We start from the raw sequence: 23812 nt of genomic DNA on the forward strand, positions 1-23812 counted from the left end.
TTTTTTTAGCAATTATCTTAGCAACGGTACAAATAGCTCAAGCAAGTTTCGTGATTTGGTTCACTGTCAAACATCTCAAGTTTGGTCCACAATATAACCATGAATCACCTATAGTATCAAAATGCGTGCTCAATGAGTACGTAAATAGAAGAATTTACGAATTTGGAGTAAAGATTACAAAAGAGTTACAATTTGAACTGTACTTTTTCAAAGATGTTGCTAATCGTACTGTAATTGCGAATGGTGTCCGCTATCGTGTTGTTATACAACTTTTTTAGACCTAAATGTAAGAGCTTGACTTCCATAACATGTGGTTTCAACAAGACGGATGGATTATGTTAGAACTGGGGCTATGTTAGAGCTCATGTCTATAGAGACGAGCATATTTCTGAAATTCAAGTGTTTTTTAAACCTAATTTTGTTACTCAGATTGACAATTCCTTTAAAATGTCAAATATTTCTAAAAATAGTAATTTAGGAGTCGGCGTTAATTAGAAACTAGACTAGAATTCATCAAAAACGATACATCAACAACTCAGAAGCTGGAAATCATATTTTTAAAAGTTAATAGTTCATAACTAAATAGTAGCGGTTTATAAAATTAATACTATGTTCACATTAAACCCCTCTAACATAAATACGAGCATCATTAATTTGGCATAAAAGATTTGAAAAATATATATCAAAACTAACTTAAACCCATGGCACAATGACGGAAGTAGAATAAAGCTACACCCTAAATACAATTTACAATTTCTTTTGGTGCCCTTATTCTGTCAAAACATATACACATTTTGTGTTTGTATTGTATTGTCCTACTATTTTAGATTCAAAAAATTCCATTCTTTTTTATGGGTTTTCCCCAATATAAGAATGTTGTTAAAAAATGAAAAATAAACAAAACCAACTGTTGCATATTTAAAAGTCTATTTGACACTATAAGAATCCAGCACAGAGTTGCATTTTTTTAATTTCTTTGAAGTTGAACAACCTTTCTTATTAAGCTTGCTTCAACCCATGGTACATTGTACCTTGTTTAAACCAATAAAATACAGAAACTTTAATAATACCATTTTCAAAAAAATTTAATGCTTTTATTCATCTAAAAATAGTTCGCTGGATATCGAACTTGCATGTTCGATAATGTATACCACACATAACACAACTAAAATCGATACTTTCCTGTTGCTTTTCGATTACGATATCCCCAGCCGGTTTTTTGCAATGTGAATGTATCGAGGAAGAAGAAGAGTCGTATAGCCGCAAAAAACATTGAGGGAGCATATTGAAAAGAAAATATTACAAATAATTACTAAAATCCTCGAAGATTTATAAATTCCTAGTTCGGTTTGGTGTTTTTTTCTCTTGTCCTTGCTTAAGAGCTGCACACAACAATGGAAAGTTTAAGTTATCGCGAAGTTATACCAACAAATGCCTGCCAGGAGGAATGGCATGAAATCACGCTTAACACGGGTAATGTAGAGCTAAAAGGCGGCAATTTACATTCGGGCTAAACTTGAATTCTTTGCTTTCTGTTACAGGTGGTACGCACAGCACTTTGCAGGACATCAAAGTTGCCGAAAAAGCTGGAGGTTATTGCTATAAAAATGTTGCCCTGAACCACAATCGTAATCGTTATATTTATTGGCGCTCATATCAGGACATTTTGGAACTGACCGAAATTAGTTTGGATTTTAATTTATATCAAAATAATTTACGTTATAAATTCACCGATTCGCCCGTGTTGGCTGTAAGCATTACAGAGAGTGGGGAACATGTTGTGTTGCTGGTGAGCACGGTTTGCAGTTTGCATCGTATAACCTTTCCCCATCCGGATTCACTGGCCGATGGTTCGTGTTCGTCTAGTTCATATAGTAACACAACGGGAGCCACCAATGTGCCCTCCGTTGAGTTCAACGAATCCCAGTCGTATTCCATATTTTTTGATGCCAGTGTTACGGCAGCCCGTGATCCAAGTAGTTTTTATGTTATCGATACTCCTTTGGGTGGTTCAAGTAAGTTTTTATTGCATTGCTTTAGGACCATTGAGTGTGAAATCAATTAATGTCTTTTTTTAGATAACCATGTCCCACATGCAGCTTCCAGTTATTTATCTGAGAATGGTGAGGAAGCGTATTTTGCTTTGGCATGCCAAAATCAATTGATGTTGTACACCATGAACTGTTCCAATGGCCATACTGTTGGCCACCAATTGAAGGAGCATAATATAATGCCAAGACTTTTCTCCAATCTGAAAGGAGCATTAATGTGAGTTGTGAGCTTTGTAAAATTTCAATTTTTAAAATGTTTTCCTTTTAGAGGCAAAAGTGATACTTCCGATGCTGACCATGCCAATTCGGTGTGCTTTACTTGTATCAACAATCAAATCTTGCTTTTGGCCTTATATCGTAATGACCATTTACGTGTCTGGTCATGTGTGAATATGCAAAGCCTGTGTACGATTAATTGTGTTCGCGAAAGTAATGAGCAAAGGATGCAAGGGCGTAAGTATATTCTTTTTGGAATTTTAAACAGAATAATTATTCCATTTTTCATTTCTCAAAGCCCAAAGTAATGCACTGCGTAAAATCAATGACACAAGTTTTTGTGCATTCCTTTCGCATGCCTCTGGATCGGAATTTGTATGTGTCGATCTGTTGGCGGACAACATGGGCATTAATTTACAACGCCGCAGAGTCATAGCCGCTCCTCAATTGGATTTGACAGATTTTGATGTTTGCAATTCGAGGATATGGGCATTGTGGAGCAATGCCGAAGGAGAATTTAGCATTTCAAGTTTCTCACTCTTACGTGGCATGAATTGGGTGTCGGCTGCAATGGAACCTCCACCAGATCGTTATTGCCTGGGCATGGAACAGGGAATGGATCCGCGGGAAGCATATTGTTCATATATTTTCCATCCTGGGAAATTTGAACGAAGCGTAATTGCCAAGGCATTGTTTGTGAGTGATTCGCAGAAATCCTTTTTGGTATCAGAATTTAATTGTATTTCCTTTCAGATGTTCCGTCGTTCAAATGTCCGATTTGAGGGCAAAAATTGCACAATGACCTTGCTAAAGGAACACGTGTGCCAAGCCATTGAAGATGAAATCCAAAACGAGGTCAAAGATTTCGATGTATCCGATGATGACTATTTGGAAATATCCACACGTTTGTGGGAGCGTTTCTATTCGTGCTGTGAACAATACCACATGAAAGCCTCCCAGCCAAGTGGCTTGGTAATATTGGAACCCTTGGATGCCGTGTGTGTTGTAAAGAAAAATGCATTTTCTCTACTGCGTCCTTGTGAAACTATTGAACATCTAATGCTGGCCGGTGAAGATGTAGATGTTGAGGCTGTGGTGCCTTTATATTTTGGCGATGCAGAGAAAACTGGTCGAGATATGGTCAATCTAGTGGGAATCTTGTCACAAATTGAAAAATGGTTACCGGATGATATTAAGATTGATATGGATCGAAAACTGTATCAGCTGGAAATGCCCAATGTTTTAATTGAAAAGTTGACGGAAGATTTATTGGCTGGAGACACGGAAAAGGAATTGTTGCCCCGCAACTTTTTGGTATACATACGCCAGAAAATACAGAATACGAAAGACTTACGTTCGGCAATAACCATGTTGTTGGACTGCCTGCGCATGGATAACGGCAATCCTGAAACAATGCAGGCAAATTATGCCCAATTGGGTCATTCCACAAAGTTTCTGATGTCGTTGGGAGCCTTGTTTGGCAGTCAGGTGGGATTGTCATTGCTATCGGAAACGGTGAGGCAAAACTCCTTGATACGTTTTGCCATTTGCCGTAATTTGTTGCTGCTCCAACAAATACTCATAAATACCCATTCATTGCCGGTGGACATTTTGGAATGTTTTAGATCACAATTTATGCCGGATATTTTGATTTTCCTACAATCGTATTATGTCATGATTTGGATATCGGAGACTCCTGTTAATATCAATGCAGCTGCAGGCTTAGAATCGTCGATACAGAGGCTAAATCTGCTGCAATTGACAAATGGTTCCGGTCGCATCTATGGCAATGGTGGCAAATGTAATTCTGCTCCATTACTGCAGGTATTCCTCAATGCCAAAGGCCTGTACACCGCTCTGGCACTGTTTTCGGATAGTTTTAAGGCCTTGGAAAATGTGTCGTGGCAACAAACCCTTATGCCCCTGGCCACCATCGTCAGCCAATTGATATGGGCTGTATCGTTTAATTTCGTCTTTGGGGAATGGTTATTCAGTACATGTCAGCACATAATCATAGCCGACTATGTGAGGTTGCTGAATAGCTGGTGTGAATGGAATATTTGTTCGCGACAATTTATCCTGGCCGTTTCCCTGCTGGATAGTGGTGAATCCCAAAAGGCCTATGACCTGTTTCTGCAGTCAGCCAAGGGAGTGGTAAGGGAACAATTTCTTGCCGAAAAGGTGCTTAAAAACACACCCTATGAAAATTTAGTAGACAATCTGGGTGAAATTGATGGAGACGATAGTGCCAAGTTGAAAATTATCAATCAATGCATTGCCCAATATTATCTGAAGGTCATTCAGCTATTTGAACAACACAATGCCTTGGATCACATTATAAGTATGGCCCAGGTGGCCATTGGACTGCTGGATAAACAAGATCCCCAACTGCCAATGTTCCAATCGATTGTATTCAACAACCATTTGCAATTGGAGCACTACGAGGAGGCCTATCACTCCCTAATATACAACGCCGAACTGTCGCGGCGCAAAGATTGCCTACGTCAGCTGGTCATAACATTGTTTGGACGCAAGCGTTACGACCTGCTAATGCATTTCCCCTATGTTGGATTGCATGAGGAATTCGAAAATATTGTTGAATCAAGGGCCAGATCCCAGTCGATGGATCAAAATGATATCTATGATTTCCTCTATGCTTTTCATGTTAACAACGGCAACATGAGGAAGGGTAAGTTTGGGATATGTCTACTTAATTTCCTATGATAAATTGTTTTCCCCCCTTTGCAGCCTCAGCCATTATGTATGAACAATCAATGCGTTATCAGTTGGAGGGAGACTCGCTGGAAGCCCTAAATAAACGTTTCTCCTCACTTTTGGTATGTCTCAATTGTTTGCATTTGATTGATGAACGTTATCGCTGGATTGCCAAGCCAATAATTGGAGATGAATTCGACATACACAACTCGTCCAAAGATTCAGCAATGGAGGAAGAGAACGACTCAGGCGATGAACAGTCATCTTTCAAAAAAACACAAGTTGTGGTTTTGGAAATAAAGCACATCAAGCGAGAATTGCTGCACACTGAAGCTCTCATTAATTTAGCTGGACATCGTAAAGATATTCACTCATTCCTCAATGCTGGGCCACAGGAGTTGGCAATGATTTTGGCAAGTTGTGGTCTCTATACAGCGGCCATAAAATTAGCCAAAGGTTTTGACATTACTTTATTGCCAATATTTGACAGTTTGGCTTCAGCATGCGTAAGAACAGCCGATGAACCACCCAGCGAACCTTGGTCGTGGTTGCAGGAAAACGACTTGGCCGACTTGCCACATCGCAACAAAGCAGCCGATATGGCTTGGGCCTTACTACGTAAACTAGTCGAAGACAATGAACGGGATAATTCAACGCTTATACGTAAATCTGTGGTCAACAAATTACTCAGTCTTCAGGCATTTGTTCCGCAGTGGCTTTACAATGATTATAAACTGGCCAATTGTTCGGAGCTCTTATATCTCTATGTGAAACATAATCGTCTGTTAGAAGCTGCCGAATTGTCACAAGAAATGCTTTCAGCAATGCTGGGCGCCGGCAGTGAATATTTCAGTTTTCAACATGCAATTGCAGTTACAAATCCGGAAATGTGTTTACCTTTAAATACCTTGGACATCTTGCTGCATGGTTTAAAATTAAATTCAGAAGATATTGAATATAAACAGGCCCATGTTGAGTTGGAGGAGAAGTTGCATAAATATATTGAAACTGCCAGCCGTACGGCACAGGATAAAATTGAGATGTCATTTCAAGTAAATCGGGGATATCGTCAGCAGCCACAACTGAATTGGAAAGTATAGATTTATTGTTTTTAAAAGTCCCACCTGTATTTTAAGTCATTTTTTGTAATACTTACCCTTTTGAGTAATAAAAATATTTGTTAAATGAAATTTTGGGAATCTTTTACCTGGATCATTTAAGAAGTGGTTTCACCTTTGGCCTGCCAATGCTGCTAAACAATACTGGAAACTGTACATATATTTCAAGCTGATCTGAGAGCAGGCATTAAAATAAAATGAAGTCTAGACAGATATTGCCCTGATTTTTTTTACCGAAACACATTGGAATTTCTAATGTTCATTTTTTCTAGGTAAACAATTTTAATTTGAACATTTGAGGGCGCCATTTAATTCCATCTCTTAGTATTTTCATTGTATAATATAATTTTGAATGTTGATTCAAATTCTCACTTGTTCTCAACAGACAACGCTGAATCAGAGAAAATTTGTACGAATTATTGCCCATTCCGGGAAAAAACGATGTTGTTGAACTAGTTCCTATAGTTTGGTTCAGTGAATTGTTAATTTTGCGGGTTTTGCTTTTTCCTTTTAAAAAGAACAAACGTGAATAATAGATTTATTGAACTAGTTCCTATAGTTTGGTTTTGTGAACAATAACAACAGCAATAATTGGAATTGCGGAAGGACACAGTTCAAAAAGGAAAATTGCAATTGCGATAATTTTGCAAATTTTGTTTTTTGCTTTCACCACGTTTGGCAGGGAATTTTTAGTCTTAAGAATCTTAAAAATCTATTCACTTAATTCCAAGAGCATTACTGAAACAACAATATATTTATCTTAGTGGACACTACTTCGTGGTGTGCAGCATACAAGACAAAAACACCGTCTATTTGGATTTCGTGCAAGTAAGTCAATTTGGAAAAGGAAAAGTTAAAAAAAAGTTATATACAGCGATAGAATTATAAGTAGCGTAGTTTATTTTTTTCTTCTTGGGGTTGAAAAAAATGCGGGTCAATGAAAATAGTATTTTGCTTTAACTCAAAACGAACCACTTGTTGGATAGGAATTTTCATAAGTTTCACACTTCATTCCTTTCGAAATTTAAAATTTTTAAATATTTTAGATGAATGTCTTGAATGTCTGATATAGTCCAACTAACAATGTTTTCTTATAGGTAGGCTAAAAATCTCAGCTAAGGATAACGACACGGTGCAGAGCAGAGATATTCGTTCCATTATGGAGGAAAGGTGCTCGACAGACGGATTCTTTATCGGCACAACCCAATCCGACGAAGAGATGGCAGGTCCAGCTTCGTCCTCATATAGTTGGCGTAAGAAAATAATACGAAATAATCGTAATGCAAAGGCCGAAAAAATTAAAGAAAAAAATCAAAAAGGGTCCTATCGAAGAGCAATCTTCTTTTGTGCTAGGTACATTGATAGGGACCCGAATAAGATGACCGATAACGAGTTTCGGGATATAAGGGCGAAGCTTAAATTTATCAGAAACTTCGAGTATAGGTATCCCCACGTACGCCGAAGATACCTGCCAATAGATCGCATTCCGCTCTCCAAATCGGAGGCTACCAGTACTTCGATCGATGGGGAAGATACGGCACGTCAAAATCCAACAAGTTCTACCAATTCCAAAAAGCCACAGGCAATTGAGAGTCCGACAGATACTTCAATACCAGCGGACACGTTGGGTGCTGGGGAAACGAGCCCAGAGATTGTAAATATTTCAGCTGAGCTGAAATTATCGCGTGGTCAACTATCAATTTCGACCAAGGATCCTACTGTCAAGACTGAATTCGATAACGCAACACATTGGGATGCCAAACCCGATGTATCATCAACCACTGAATGGACTGAGGTCCCCAAAGACGCCAGTACCGGTATGTCTTGGGAGGATGACCAATCGGTTTCCCCAGAAGAAACACTAAACTACGAAACATCTGCGGCAATTTACACCAGGAGGCCCTATAAGAAAATCCACTGTGAATCGTATCAAAATGATACACCTCCAGAGCTGATGGTCCCCGACAATCTTTCCGTAGCAATTATTGATAGAGCCGACTACGAAGGGAAAATAAGCGATGGTAATTGGTTGCGTATTGAGAGTTATCTAAGAAGTATTATTCTCTCGGACAAAGTGGATGCAAATAAGACACGTTTCGGCCAAGCACGTCAGTACAAGGGCGTTAAAGTCATAAATTGTTGGAATGAAGAGTCGAGAAAATTTCTCAAGCGGGCGATTAATAGTTTGACAGCTCCTTGGAAAGGTGCAGATTTGGTTGCGATTTCGATCTCAGAGTTACCCTGCAGAGTAGAGGTGACGGCATGGGTACCACCTCCTAAAACGAATGAGACAGATTTATTAAAGTTGCTACAAAAACAGAATATTGGACTAAACATTGCAAATTGGCGAGTGATCAAATGTTTTTATAAAGGTTGTACACAAGTTTGGCAAATCTCTATCGATCGAGAAAGTGTCGAATACCTGAAAAAGTCTAAAGAGATATTGTCCTTCGGGTTGAGTCACGTTTACTTTCGCATTCCCACGCAGTAGCAGTTGAAGTACTAAAGTTTCGTGGTTAAAAGTAGTAGTTTTGTATTTTTAGTAATGTAATTTTTACTGAACTATATTTTTAATATTTTTATTTGGATTGGCATTTGTAATAAATATTTTTGTATGGACATTTTGGGCTACTCTAAGCTTGCTTCATCGCGGGTAAACAAGACGGCGGACGACACAGCTAATCTAATCCATGGTAGAAGAATATAGGTAGACGCGTCGACGCAGCTGCTGGGACAATGAACTGTCAAACCAATTTTGGAATTGAAAATTTTGAATGAAAAATTATTTAAATTTGTAAAAATTGTTGAAAAACGCAAATTATAATAGCCTCCGAATGACGTAGTATAAGAAAACATATAAAAATCTACCTATATTTGAATAAACATTTAATTTTTTTTTGACATATCAATGCTTCCAAGCGTTGATGCATCTACCTGTATTCTTCTGCCATGATCTAATCTATGTGAACAAAACACGTTATGTTTAAATATGTCAAAAAATTACCGCTGTTGATTTAAACACAGACGCCGTTCAATATCGGCTTAACACTTTTTCCTTATTTTGGAAAATCCATTCAAAAGCAAAAAACAATATTTTTGAAAGAAAAAACTTTTAATTAGCACATTTATCTTACTTCGTACTGATAAGCATACAGTTCTAATAAGAATATTTTCAATGAATGACTTTTCGGAAAAATTCGACGCATTTGTAAATGAACACAGGGAACTGTATCCCCACATGAACTATTGTGAACACAAAGCTGAACTAGTTCCGTCCTTTCGATTGTCTAAAAATGGCTCCAGTAAAATGATTTTTTATTAAAAATTAAAAAAAAATAAATAAATAAATAATTACATTTGTATAATTTTTTTAATTTATGCTATATTAAAGCTTTACTTTTTCTGTCTTAAAAGTCTGGGGAGCGTCTAAAAGTATATCATAAAAATGCTACAGATAATTGTGGAAAATTACCCTTGACATACAGCTCCTACATCATTGTTCTGTTCCAGAACTGCAATAATGTACAAGTTTTTACTACGATAACACTTTCCAAAATAATTTCAAATTCTTGCAGGTTCTACAACAGCAAATGTAAACGGCTAATTATCCCCTCCCCTTTTTCCCCCCCTTTTAGTTCCCAACGCGCTTAGGGATTTTAAAATAAAAAAAAAATGTAAACGGCTTTCCGGTTGACACTCGTCCCTTGGTTCAATTAGTGAACACATGCACTTTTGAATACTGGGAGAAAAAACAGTTCAGGCGAAAAGACGCCGCCGCCAAACAAACTCGATCAGCTTCGTTGTCTGGGTTTTAGGTTTTTACGGGTTATTTTACTGCAGAAGGAAGGATCGGAAGGCTACCATAAAAAAAATATATTAACTTAATGGCTAATATTCCGTTGGCATAACAAAACACAATTTTTACTCCCTGCGAAAAGGCCAAAATCAAATTAGAACGAAATATTTCCATTTTCTCGATAGCCATACGACGTTTTTATTTTGTGGCGACAAAGAAGGGGACAATTGCTAGCGAAGTGTCACCAACACACAAACTTGGTACATTGATTGTGGTGGCCATAGAAAATACGAAAAACACGAAAAATTGTATTGTTTTCCTTGGGAGTCCAAAAATGGTAAGCGGTTTTTTGGAAAACAAATTTTAGAATGTAATTGGAGGTCTAACTTTATTTTTGGCTTTTCTTTCATTACAAAATAACAGTCATCCCCCCTAGTTATGGTGGATTCATTGTTACATGAATTCTATGCAACGACCACACCTAATAACCGCAAAAGAGAAATAGAATCCGATTTGATAGCTTTTAAAAATCAATCCGATGCCTGGAAGACATGTCTGAGTGTGATCAGTAATGCCGGCACCTTTGAGCAAAATCAATTTCTATGGTTTTTCTGCACATCAACATTGGAACATTCGATAACACGACGATGGATGCAGCTGGGAAGCTCAGATCGTCTAATGATAAGAGAGACCCTGTGGCGTACATACATAAATCTGCCCATGGGGTCGACGGTGAAGCGGCAACGTGACACATATGCTCAGTTAATAGCTCACATGGGTAAACGTGAATTTCCCGATGAGGATCCTAATTATATTGCCCACTGCATAACGCTGATCAAGTCGAATTTTGTTTTGGGCATATGTCTGCTGCGTACCACATCCGAGGAGGTGGTTAGCAATCGTGAGGATGTCAGTACCGATCGAAAACAATATTTTCATTCCTGGTAAGTAAGACTTGTGGGTATTTTGTGATTCGTAATGATGTGTTTAATTATTTTTTTGTTAAAGCAATTCCCATATGTGGTCTATATTGTTTTTGTGGCAAGATGCTGCTCCCATTTCCTAAGGCATTTTCGGTTTTAAGATTTGTATTTAGTTGAGTATTTACAGTACCGAAGATTAGTGCTTTGTGGATGGAGGAGTGAAGAGAAAGGTCCATTTTTCTCATTCGGTTTCCCTTCCTGCCTTTTATCTTTCATAAAATTACCTACGCCTTAAACAAACTACGCTTTATAATTTGTAATACCACTCACGTTCGAGTTTGTTGGGCCTGCTTGGAAATTCATTGCAACACAGAACAGCTCAATTTGCTTATTTATAATCCAGTGGGTTTATATCTTCAATGACTCATTTTGCAAAAGAAAATAACCAACAAAACTTTTCATAACCATATTGTGCCTTACGGCATAGAAAAATAATTTCGTAAAGTTGCGATGTTGAGATAAGCAGAAGTAGTAACGGTTGCGTTTATAACACCCTAGGTGAAGACAATGTGCATACTAATAGTGAATTTTATGAAAATATTTAAATTTTTGAAAGCATCAGTTATGAACTTTTTGTATCAGTTTTATTGCAAAAATTTGCAAGGACCGCCATTTTCAAGAAAAGAAACATTTTGAATAGAGAAAAATATTTACTTTCGACTTGAATATGATATGTATGTACTAATTCTATTGTGTTTTGTTCTCCCCTCTCGTCCCACCCTCCGAAAAAACAACTTTCAAAATGATAGCATTTCCATGTGTATGCCTGAAATAATGGATCTATTAACAAAATATTTACTAATAGCTGTGTGTCATATCAATGGCAAAGACATTAATTCCATATCAAATACACTCATGGATTATAGTTTAATAGCAACGCTGCCAAATGACAATCAATTAAGGTAATAACTTTATCATCATCCTTTAAAATTCGTTTCCTTTAATGTTGTGTGTAATTTTTTTTGCTGTCCATTGTAGTTCCTCTGTGTTAGAACTGCTAACGTGTATCCAACATTTAGTGTCATGGATACGTACTGATTTAATATCTGAATATTTTCTAATGTCCATATTGGATTTATCACAATGGCGTTCGTCACATCAAGACTTGTCGCTGGCCGGTCTGTCGGTCCTCAATGAACTGTTGTATTTACAAAAAGCTCTGCCCTGTAGCATTACTTTAATGACCAGCGTCAATGTCCTGCTGGATCAGCACAATAACTCAAAGCAACAATGTGAAATGTATGTTGATAAATTTCGTGAGCTATTGCGTCTCTATGCCGTGAAATATTGGCAAAAAATGGTTCAGGAATCATCGGTATTGGAGGTCTTTCTAAAGGCCCTCTACACCTGTACAATATGTGGTGAGTGAGAAAGTGCATTGATTTTTTTATTATTTGTTTAATTGAATGTTTTTTTTTTTGTTGACAGAAAATGGAGCCTACGATTTTACCGAAAAGCTGGAAATTTGGACACCCATTATCAAGGGATTGGCAATTAATGCAAAACTGAATCGTTACAATGATATAGTCCTCCAATTAGTTGGCGAAATAATGCGTCGCACACAGTTTGAATATAATAAGACTGAGCTGGAACTACTTGACAACGAGCTAATGGAGGACAATGTAAGTTAATTTGCAAAAACAAATAAAAAAGCAACTTCGTTCCGAAACCGAACTTTTAATACCTTCCAACACATGGAAGGAACTTGCAAAAATGTAAAAAAATCGTTGAAAAATGCCGCTAAAATTTTAAAAATTCCGAATATATGGTATTATAGTTATATGGGGCTATACGAAGACGTGGACCTCTACACCCAATTATCTGCTAGAGAAGGTGGTGTCTATTGCTCTAAATACCAAGTTTAAAGCATTTCCGTTGAAAAATCTAGATAAAATAATCAAAATAGCGAATATAGGTAAATACCTTTGAATGGGGGCTATAAAAAACGTGGACCCAATTTACAGCAAATTCGGCTTTAAATTGTGTCTAAAACAACCAAAAGTTCTTAAATCTGTCAGTATAGTTATATGGATGCTATACCAAAACCTGGATCTTTGTGGCCCATTTTTTAATACTAAAAGTTTTGCACTTAAACTTAATATAACCACCAAATCCATTTCAGGACATTTGGAGTCGATTTAGCGATGTCCGTCCGTCCGTCTAGCTGGCTGGTGTGCACGATAATTCTCGAAGGGAGTATCCGATTTGATCCAAACTTGGTACATTGTAATATTGTTATCAAACTTAGATCGATTTCGGAGATGGACGATGTCGGTCCACTCATTCTGGTATCACCCCAACAAAAGGTCGACATTTTCAAAGAAAACAATTTACTGCACAGCAAGAGAAAGGATAATCCGATTTCCTCCAAGTTTGCAATTCCTAATATTTGCATTAGTGGTAGGTCATGTGCGACAATGGCCAATATCGGTCTACTTCACCAAGTACCTCTCCCACAAAGGATCAACCATTTGAATAATTATAACTCTTATAAAATGTGATGTAAGTGTCCGATTGTCCCCTAATTACACACATTACAATATTTTCATTAACCCAAAATCTGGTGTGAAGATGAGATATATCGGTTCACTCATTCTGATACCTCCCCCACAAAGGGTCAACATTTTGAATATTCATGAAGCTCATAAAACACGAAATTTACATCCGATTCCATTCAGACTTGACACAGCTCAATATTTCTATCAACATAAGACCTGCTATAAAGATGGTAGAGGTCGGACCATTTCTTCTGGTACTTCCCCCAACATTTTGAATAACCAAAACGATCATAAAATCCGAAATAAGCATCCGGTTCTCTTCAAACTACACCCATCACGATATTTTTACTAACCCAAGGTTTGGTGTGAAGATGGGATATATCGGTCCACTCCTTGGTACCTGGTACCTACCCCCCAAAGGGTCAAAATGTTGAATATACATGAAGCTCATAAAACACGAAATTTACATCCGATTCCATTCAGGTTTGGCACAGCTCAATATTTTTATCAACACAAGATCCGCTATAAAAATGGTAGAGACTGGACTATTTCTTCTGATACCTCCCCCACAAAGGGTCAACATTTTGAATAACAAAAACCGATCATAAAATTCGAAAAAAGCATTCGGTTCTCTTCATATTTCACGCATCCCATTATTTCAACAAGATCGGCTGTGAAGATGGGAGATGTCGGTCTACTTCTTCTGGTACCTTCCCCACAAACGCGAAATTAACATCCGATTCCATTCAGACTTGGTACATCTCAATATTTCCATTAACACAATATCTGTTACAAAGAAAGAAAATGGTAGAGATCGGAACCTTCTTTCTGTTACCACAATAACATAGGATTCAAGATTTTAAACAACAAACGTTCAAAGTAAGCGAAATAAGCATCCAACTCTCTTCAAATTTCAATATTTTTATTCAAAACCAATATTTTTATCCGTATTAGATAAGGTATGAAAATAATTCCGTCCTATATATCTCTTTCCTCACGCATATTTCCACATTTTCCAAAAATTTGCACATATCTCATATAAAATATAGGAAGTAGTCGATATAGTCCAAATCTGGCACGTTGTAATATTTATATCAATCTTTGGTGAGATACAAATTGGCCAATTTTCGTCAAGGCTGGGGTTATACATTTGTCGGGAAAACCGACTGATACTATTTTACTTGTTAAAAATAGTTTTTGAGGGATCTTTTGGGTTAAAATCGCGGGGTTTTGAGAAATATTTTGGAGGGACCTTTGGGAGTACAATCGTGGGATTTTTCAAAGACTATTTGAAATGCAACATTTTCGGAAGGGCGTGTATATTTTGGATATTTAAATGGAATGGAATTTAAATGGCGAATATCGAAGTACACTTGAAGTTTAAACCTTTTATTTGTTATCAATTTTTTCAGATCAAAATTATTTCTTTTGAAAACATTTTTATTAAAATTACTTTTTTCTCCCTTCCCCTTTCAGACCCAAACCGAATGGCAACAGTATCTAACACAATGCATCGAGTGTATTGCCTTGGTGGCTGAGTCTCGGCCAAATGCTGTATTCGCCCAGGTGTTTAGTCATTGGTCACGACCCCACCTACAATTGCAGGCCATTGAAAACGATATTGATTGTGGCAAGACATTTGAGTTGGCACGTAAATTAAGATCTCAACTCTTTGCCGAGCATTTGAGGGATTTTTCCACGGTTTGTCAGGCGGTGGTTAGAATTGCACCATTGCTCGATGTCAATGCTGCTGCGGCGGGTGATGCCGGCAGCGCCTCTGAAGTTAACTGCCATTTAAATATATTAGCTGAAAATCTATTAACAACATTGAAATTTTTTACCAGCAACAAATTGAATGCCATCGATGTTGATCACTCCTCGTTTCAGACTGATTATGATTATTTGTGAGTATGTGGCATTGTTTTCCAAACATTCTGTATTGAAAGATTTGTTTTTTTCCTTGCTCTCAGATATGCTCAAGTTCTTATGGCCATACGCAGCATTTTACCCTTGTGTCAATCACTGAAATCCGATCACATGCTCCTACAACTGTTCGAATCGTTGGGCAATATCTTCCAACCCAATACCATAATGGGCTCATCGCCATTAATCTACATGGCAGCAAGTCAATTGTTGCTCTGCATCTCTTCTGTGATACGTCCCAAATGCCTATTGGACATACCCACCATTGCGAATCTAATGCAATCGGGTCCCAGACTTTCGCATTTACCACGTCAAGTTATTGCAAATATTTACATAAGTCTAATTAGTTATCTAGTATTACCATGGAAGAATGTCGATGAACAGCAACAGGACTATACGAGACGTTGTCAAATTCTGCGCGAATACATTAGCTGTATTGCCCAAAGTTTTTTGGAATTGGATTTGAATTCAGTGTCGCCGGCAACGGGCGAAGCTAAAGTATCTTCCATATCGTTAAGTTTATTGGTAACATTTAGTTTAGTAATTGAATTCTTTAAAGACTCTCCGAATACCACAAAAGACATGTTGGCCCAGACATTTAAGGTGAGGTGAATGGAATTTAAATTTTATGACAACATTTTAATAGTGATTTTTTTGTTCTTTACAGCCAATTATAACAAAAGCTTTAGTCATCTATAATACCTTCGGCCAAAGTAGCAATGCCCTTGCCATTACTATTGCCGAATTTAGTTTAAGTGTTTTGCGTACTCTACAAAGTCAATTGGGCTCACAATTTATCAAGGAAATGATAACGCTTTTCATCAGCGTGAATAGTAGGTGAGTAAATTCAAATAAATTAGGAGTGATGGATGAAATAACGGAGCAAGTTGAGTTTATGCTTGGATCATTTTGAAATTTTTTATACCCGGTTATTCGACCCGAAAATTCGGATACAAAATCCGGTTTTTATCCGGTTCCACTTAATATGGGTATCATTTGAAAGCTTATGGAAATATCTGTTATTTAACCGGTAATGCAAGAAAGTTGGTATTTTTGTACCGAAATTTTTTGAAAACAAGTTAAATAGTACCAGTCGGGTTTGGCGGCAGATGTATACCCCCAGCCTTGAGTTATTATTCTATTCTAGCAGTTGACCAATATTGTCCAATTCGTATCTGGATGTGTGAAATTCGAAGAGAGTTGGATCCTTATTTCGCGTTTTGTTTTCCAAAACGTTGACCAGGGGAGAGGTACCAGAAGAAGTGCACCGATATATTCCTTTTTCACAGCAGATATTTTGTTAGTACAAATAATGAGATATGTGAAATATGAAGAGAACCGGATTCTTATTTCGGATTTTATAATCGTTTCGGTTATTCGAAACTTTGACCCTTTGTGGGGGAGGTACCAGAAGAAATGGTCCGATCTCTAGGATCTTTATAACAGATCTTGTGTTGATAATATTGAGATTTGCCAAGTCTGAATGGAATCGGATGTTAATTTTGCATTTTATGACCTTCATGGATATTCAAAATTTTGACCGCTTATGGGGGAGGTACCAGAAATAGTAGACCGATATAACCCATCTTTACAGCAGATCTTGTGTTAGTAAAAATAATGGGATTTGTGAAATATGAAGAGAAATGGATGCTTATTTCGGATTTTAGAATCGATTTGTTTATTCGAAGCTTGGACCCTTTGTGGAGTAGGTAGCAGAAGAAATGGTCCGATCTCTACCCTCTTTACAACAGTTCTTGTGTTGATAGAAATATTGAGATCTGCCAAGTCTGAATGGATTCGGATGATAATTTTACGTCTTATGAACATCATAGATATTGAAAATGTTTATCCTTTGTGGGGAGTTACCAGAAGGAGTGGACCAATAAATTCCATCTTCACACCAGACCTTGGGTTGGTCGTGTGCACCAGCCAACCAGGCAGACATACGGACGGACATCGCTAGATTGACATAAAAAATGCCCTGAAACGGATTTAGTCCGAAGAGAACTGGTGTCTAGGGTCTTCAGTAAGACGGGATAAAAATCGGATATTATATGCGAATTTTCGGGTCGAATAGCCCCATAAAATTACCTTGCCGTAATCAGGTTAAAAATACCTACTTCTGATAACTATTTCAGCCCAATCCGAGCATAACCTAAACTCAACATAAGCCGAAATAATTGAGGCATTTTTTAAAAAAATATTTAACTAATGCAAGGTATAATCGTATAATGCTTGAAAAATTTTTTTTGAAAGAGGATATTGTAAATTTTTTTGGAGAATTAAAAAATATTTTGAAGTGAAATCGTTTTTGAAGGCAAATGACGATAATCCTTGACCTTTTTCCTATTATTTCAGACAACAGCTGACCGTGAGTCGTGTTGCAGTTATGGAGAAAATCCTACAAATGTTCCAGTTGATTGTTCAACAGCCCGGCAATGCCTCATTGGCCATGTTGCCATCAATTCTCGATTTCACCTTTGAACATATAATGCCAATGATACAAATGGATAATAATGTTGCCGATACATCCGATCTCACCAGCGTTGTCTATACGCTATTCGATAGGTATTTTTGCTATTGCTATGAGAGTCACATACAAACGTCTAATCAATTCTTTTTGTTGTTTCAGTATCCTCACCTGTAAATGGCAGTATTTTTATAAATCCTACGTCCAACCCAATGGTGTTTTGCAACAGCATAATGGCAACAATACCACAGCAGCAGCAGCGAACAATTCATCCCATAATCCCAGCGATAATTTACATCCGGAACATTTTATGGCCATAATGAATGCCTATGGCCAAATATTGGTCACCGGCAATGATCCGAATATTGTACGCACGGTCTTGATGTCAATGCAAAATGTCCACGAGAAATGGCGCCTGTATCAGAGGCCATTATTTAAAGAGAATCTATTGGGCTCGTTTCAAAGCGCCTTGATAAATGTTCTGCTGTCCGGTGAGGGGGCATTGCATTTTGATATTTTGGCAAGTGCCCTCTTTGCCATGTCTCAGGTGGATGCATTGAAAATGCGTGAAAGTTTTGCCAATGCCGGTCTGCCGATAAATATGAAACTAATTGATGAAATATGTTTAACAACGGTGAGTAGACGAAAAGTTCTGGAAAAGAAACGGTTTAGATGGGGGGAAGGAAAAAGAAACACTTTTCTATATACTGTAAGCTATAATCGTGGATTTTTATACCCTCCACCATAGTATGGGGGGTATATTTAGTTTGTCATTCCGTTTGTAACACCTTGAAATATAAATTGTAGGCTCCAGAATGTCTATGTGGATTTAGCGATGTGTGTGCGTCTGTGGACATCACACTAGTTTCCGAACGAAATTTACTAGGCTGATACAAATTGTTGGTATTGAAAACAGCCCAAGTAGGTCCAGGTTTTGATACAGACCTCATATAAGTGAACCTACAGATATTTTGTATTTTTTATGATTTGTGTCACCCCTTTTTCTCACCAGAATTGTTTCAAATTTGGTATTTGGAGTTCGCAAATTCAAAAGTTTTCACAATGGTCAAAATCTCCAATGACAGAAAACTTCCTGTAAAAATCCACGTTTACATATAGCCCCCATACCTCCCGCTCGTTGGTATTTTCACGATTTTAGCCACAAATTTTCAAAGGAATTGTTTAAAATTTGATCAGTGGAGATGGGTGCTCCCATCTGAGGGCTCCCTTCTATGACAGAAAATTGGAGTTCGTAATAGGCACCACCTTCCCTGGCAGAGGACCACGTTTTCTTATAGCCCCATGAAACTTTAACACCATATATTTGGAATTTACAAAAAACCCACTTTAGAAATATTTTGGAGCTGTAGAAAATTTTGTTTAAAAAATCCACGTTTTTTGAGTTTTTGGAGACGTGGAAATTTTGTATAAAAAATCCACGTTTCTTGAGTTTTTGGAGCTGTGGAAATTTGTCTAAAAAATCCACATTTCTGGAGTGTTTGGAGCTGTGGAAATTTGTCTAAAAAATCCACATTTCTGGAGTTTTTGGAGCTGTGGAATTAGTTTTTTAAATCCAAGTTTTTGGAGTTTTTGGAGGTGTGGAAATTTTGTTTAAAAAGTCCACGTTTCAAGACCTTTTAGAAATGTGGAAATTCTGTTTAAAAAGTCCACGTTTAAAGACCTTTTAGAAATGTGGAAATTCTGTTTTAAAAATGCACGTTTAAAGAACTTTTGGAGCTGTGAAAAATTTGTTTAAAAAATCCACGTTTAAATAATTTTTTGGAGCTCTGGAAAATTTGTTTAAAAATCTACGTTTAGAGACGTTTTAGAGATGTGGATAATTTGTTTAAAAATCTACGTTTAGAGACGTTTTAGAGATGTGGATAATTTGTTTAAAAAATCCACGTTTAAAAACCTTTTGGAGATGTGGAAAATTTGATAAAAAATCCACGTTTAAAGACCTTTTGGAGATGTGGAAAATGTGTTTAAAAAATCCACGTTTACATACCTTATGGATATGTAGAAAAATCCATGTTTAAAGGCCTTTTAGAGCTGTGAAAAATTTGTTTAAAAAATCCACGTTTAAAGACCTTTTGGGAGATGTGTAAAATTAGTTTAACAAATAAACGTCTATGGAGTTTTTGGAGATGTGGAAAATTTGTTTAAAAATCCACGTTTTAGGAGTTTTGGGAAAAGTGGCAATTTTTTTTTTAAAATCCACGTTTTAGGAGTTTTGGGAGATGTGGAAAAATTGTTTAAAAACCCACGTTTTAGGAGTTTTGGGAAATGTGGAAAATTTTTTTTAAAAATCCACGTTTTAGGAGTTTTGGGAGATGTGGAAAATTTGTTTAAAAATCCACGTTTTAGGAGTTTTGGGAAATGTGGAAAATTTGTTTAAAAAATCCACGTTTCTGGAGTTTATGGAGATGTGGAAAATTTGGTTTAAAATCCACGTTTAGAGACCTTTTGAAGCTGTGGAAATTTTGTTTAAAACATCCACGTTTAGAGACCTTTTAGAGCTGTGGAAAATTTGTTTAAAAAAAACACGTCTAGAGATCTTTTAGGGATGTGGAAAATTTATTTAGAAAATCCACGTCTTGAGATATTTTAGAGCTGTGGAAAATTTTGTTTAAAAAATCCACGTTTAGAGACCTTTTAGAGTTGTGGAAAATTTGTTTAAAAAAACCACGTCCTGAGATCTTTTATGGATGTGGAAAATTTATTTAGAAAATCCACGTCTAGAGATATTTTAGAGCTGTGGAAAATTTGTTTAAAAAATCCAAGTTTAGGTACATTTTGGAGCTGTGGAAATTTGTTTAAAAAATCCACGTCTAGAGATATTTTAGAGCTGTGGAAAATTTGTTGAAAAAATTCACGTTTAGAGACCTTTTAGAGCTGTGGAAAATTTATTTAAAAAATCCACGTTAAGAGACCTTTTGGGGCTGTGGAAAATTGGATTAAAAAATCCACGTTTGGAGACTGTGGAAACGTTTTAGAGCTGTCGAAAATTTGTTGAAAAAATCCAAGTTTGGGGACCTTTTGGAGCTGTGGAAAATTTGTTTAAAAATCCGCGTTTAGAGACCCTTTAGAGATGTGAAAAATTTGTTTAAAAAATCCACGTTTAGAGGCCTCTTAGAGATGTGGAAAATTTGTTTAAAAAATCCACGTTTACAAACATTTTGGAGATGTGGAAAATTTGTTAAAAACTTCCACGTTTGTAGGCCTTGTGGAGATGTGGAAAATTTGTTTAAAAATCCACGTTTAGAGGCCTTTTAGAGATGTGGAAATTTTGTTTAAAAATCCACGTTTAGAGGCCTTTTAGAGATGTGGAAATTTTGTTTAAAAAATCCACGTTTAAAGACTTTTTAGAGCTGTGGAAAATTTGTTTAAAAATCCACGTTTCTGAAGTTTTTGGAGCTGTGGAAAATTTGTTAAAAAATCCACGTTTCTGAAGTTTTTGGAGCTGTGGAAGATTTGTTTAAAAAATCCACGTTTAGAGACCTTTTAGAGTTTTGAACCTTATGAAGTCCTTTGTAACTGTGAGAAATTCTTTCTTTAAAAAACCTCCATACTAATATCGTTTACGCAGATTCTTAAAATAAAACACCGCATTTTCTTTTATTGTTCACATCATTTAAAAACATTTATTTTTATTCAAATTTCTTATTCAGTTATTTGTTTCATTAGTGTTTGTTTTTCTTTTTTTGTTTTGGTTTCATTTATTCCAACTTGTACATTGTATTTTGTTTCTTTTTCTGTTGTTGTTTTATAAAGCATTTCAAATATTGTAATAATTAATTTTTCTTTCTTTCTTTTTATTCAACAGGACATTCCAACATTTTCACAAAAACTAACTCAACTAATACAAGATGCACACTGTGTACATTTATCGCAAACATAAAAAATGCATTACAAAAAAATACGTTTTTTGTAGATGTTTTAGAAAATATGAGACATGTTCATACATACACATTGTCATTTGTCATCATAACCGATAAATATGATCATCATTATTTAGGCTTAAGTAAAAAAGGAAAAACAATAATAACCAAACGTACCCCTCCACAAGCAACCCATCAATTATTTCTTCAACCAATCATCATGTAGGAGGAGAGCGACAGGGGTACGGTGGTATGTATGCGCGGGAGAAGCGTTTTTTATATAAATATTGTGTAGCATTTTTTATAAATATATTATTGTAATAATTATAATTAATAATAATATTATTATTGTATACCTAAATATAAATTATTTTTAAGAATTCTTAACTTAGGTTATAAAAACAAACAAACAAACAACAAAACAATTATCATCCACAAACAATGTAGTATCTTGTTATTTTCTTTGTCACGTTTTAAAACAACAATTACCATGTAGAGTCAACTATTTTTATTTTCGTTTATTTGGTTTTTTTATTCCATTTTTTATGTTTTTATTTTTTTTTTTTTTCATTAAAAAAATTGTGTTTCCATACCACTAGCATGTAGTGTATTACTGTATGTACGTTTCATAGAAAACGCAAAACAATTTACCACATATAAAACAAATTTTCATAAATTAAAAAACAAAAAAAAACAATTATCCATATTTTTGCGCTGTTTCCATTTATATAAAAAAATACATATATAGATCATATATACTATTCATAATTATAGATATATATATATATATATATATATATTAAAATATTATCATTGATATATACCTATATATCTGGCCAATTGCCGGCCCATACAGAACTAACATTAAATTTAACAACAAAATACTGTGTCCTTATTTCTTTCTAAGTTATTGTTACTTTTTTAGTGGTATATTTTTTTTGTATTTTATATATATTATTTTCATCTTACAGTGCTACAAAAATATATGTATAAAATGTTATCTAATTTGTGTCAACATTTTGCGACTTGATTTTGTAATGGTTTATTAAGTCCCAACACAAAAAAGAGAGGTTATGTATGAAAGTGAGGTTAAAGTTAATTGAAAAAAAAAAACGAGATGTAATGGTTATTTCAATTGAATTAAAATCAATAATTTTAGGAATCTGGAAAAGTTCCTTTAAGAATTCTAAAATTATGGATCCTTCTTCTGGACCATGTAATGGTGTAGATGTAATTTTTTTCATAAAATTTTCTGTCCTCTATGAAATGTACCATGAATGGTCATTTCAATTAAATTAAATTCAATTATCTTAGGAGTCTGGGAAAAAGTTCCTTTAACAATTCTGAAATTGTGGATCCTTCTGGACTATGTGAAGAGGTGAAAAATTACTTAAAAAACAACTCTAAGGAAAAAAAGCTTTTTATAATAAACAACCTGATGTTGTGGAAAAATTCATTAAAAAAATCGACGTTTTTAGTCCTCTTAAGATGAAGAAATTTCGTTAAAAATTGCACGTTTATAAACCTCCTGGAGTTGTGAGGATTTAAAAATGTTCTGTGGCTATGGAAAGTCTGCCTAAAAATCTACATTTCTAGACCTCATAGAAATTTAGAAATTTTCTTTACAGAATCTACGTTATTTGTCCTTTTGTAGATGCAGAAATGTTGGTTTAAAAAGTCACTTTATTAGGGGTATGTGGGAATTTTTACTAACAAGTACTCTTTTATGGACCATCAGCAGCTGTGAGTATTTGGTTTTAAAAAATCACATTTATAGGATATGTGGGAATTTTGCTGGACCTGCTTGGAAATATGGAAATTTTCTTTCAACAATCTAAGTTTTTTTTTCCTTCTATTGTTTTGGAATTTAAAAAAGTCATGTCAAAAATTAACAACAAAATACAAATTCTTATTTTGGTACATAAATTTACAATGTTATTTTCTCAAAAACTATTATACCTATATATATTCTTTACTCTGAGACTTATGGTGAAATTTGCTGTACTATATTTCCTCTTTTGATATTTTTCCCAAAAAATCAAGTATTAATGGAGAATTTGTCTTAGATTAGAAACTTCAAAAATTAACAGTCAAATGGTAAAAATATTAATTCTTGTTTTAATAAAAAATTTTAAAAACTATTATATCAAGATGTATAGTT

The 23812-nt window shown here is 35.7% G+C and overlaps 3 protein-coding genes across 3 annotated transcripts; all 3 read left to right on the forward strand.

Annotated features, from left to right (window-relative positions):
• Positions 1-1166: 1166 nt before the first annotated feature.
• Positions 1167-6172, forward strand: LOC101891456 (nuclear pore complex protein Nup160 homolog). The gene is made up of 7 exons (XM_005181238.4): positions 1167-1473; positions 1542-2015; positions 2079-2268; positions 2320-2504; positions 2566-2963; positions 3021-4956; positions 5016-6172. Exons 1-7 carry the CDS (start codon positions 1395-1397, stop codon positions 6080-6082), a joined length of 4329 nt encoding a protein of 1442 aa, XP_005181295.1. The 5' UTR covers positions 1167-1394; the 3' UTR covers positions 6083-6172.
• Positions 6173-6679: 507 nt separating this feature from the next.
• LOC101891638 (uncharacterized) lies at positions 6680-8777 on the forward strand. Its single transcript, XM_011293259.3, has 2 exons — positions 6680-6928; positions 7198-8777. The coding sequence occupies exon 2, from the start codon at positions 7260-7262 to the stop codon at positions 8589-8591; it is 1332 nt and encodes a 443-aa protein (XP_011291561.1). The 5' UTR covers positions 6680-6928; positions 7198-7259; the 3' UTR covers positions 8592-8777.
• Positions 8778-9870: 1093 nt separating this feature from the next.
• Positions 9871-22651, forward strand: LOC101889120 (exportin-6). The gene is made up of 11 exons (XM_005181223.4): positions 9871-10233; positions 10320-10840; positions 11629-11781; positions 11858-12240; positions 12308-12501; positions 14854-15281; positions 15348-15903; positions 15968-16137; positions 17659-17868; positions 17933-18404; positions 21597-22651. Exons 1-11 carry the CDS (start codon positions 10231-10233, stop codon positions 21669-21671), a joined length of 3165 nt encoding a protein of 1054 aa, XP_005181280.1. The 5' UTR covers positions 9871-10230; the 3' UTR covers positions 21672-22651.
• The last annotated feature ends 1161 nt before the right edge of the window (positions 22652-23812 follow it).

This window comes from Musca domestica, unplaced genomic scaffold, assembly GCF_030504385.1.
Source record: "Musca domestica strain aabys unplaced genomic scaffold, Musca_domestica.polishedcontigs.V.1.1 2, whole genome shotgun sequence".
NCBI lineage: Eukaryota > Metazoa > Arthropoda > Insecta > Diptera > Muscidae > Musca > Musca domestica.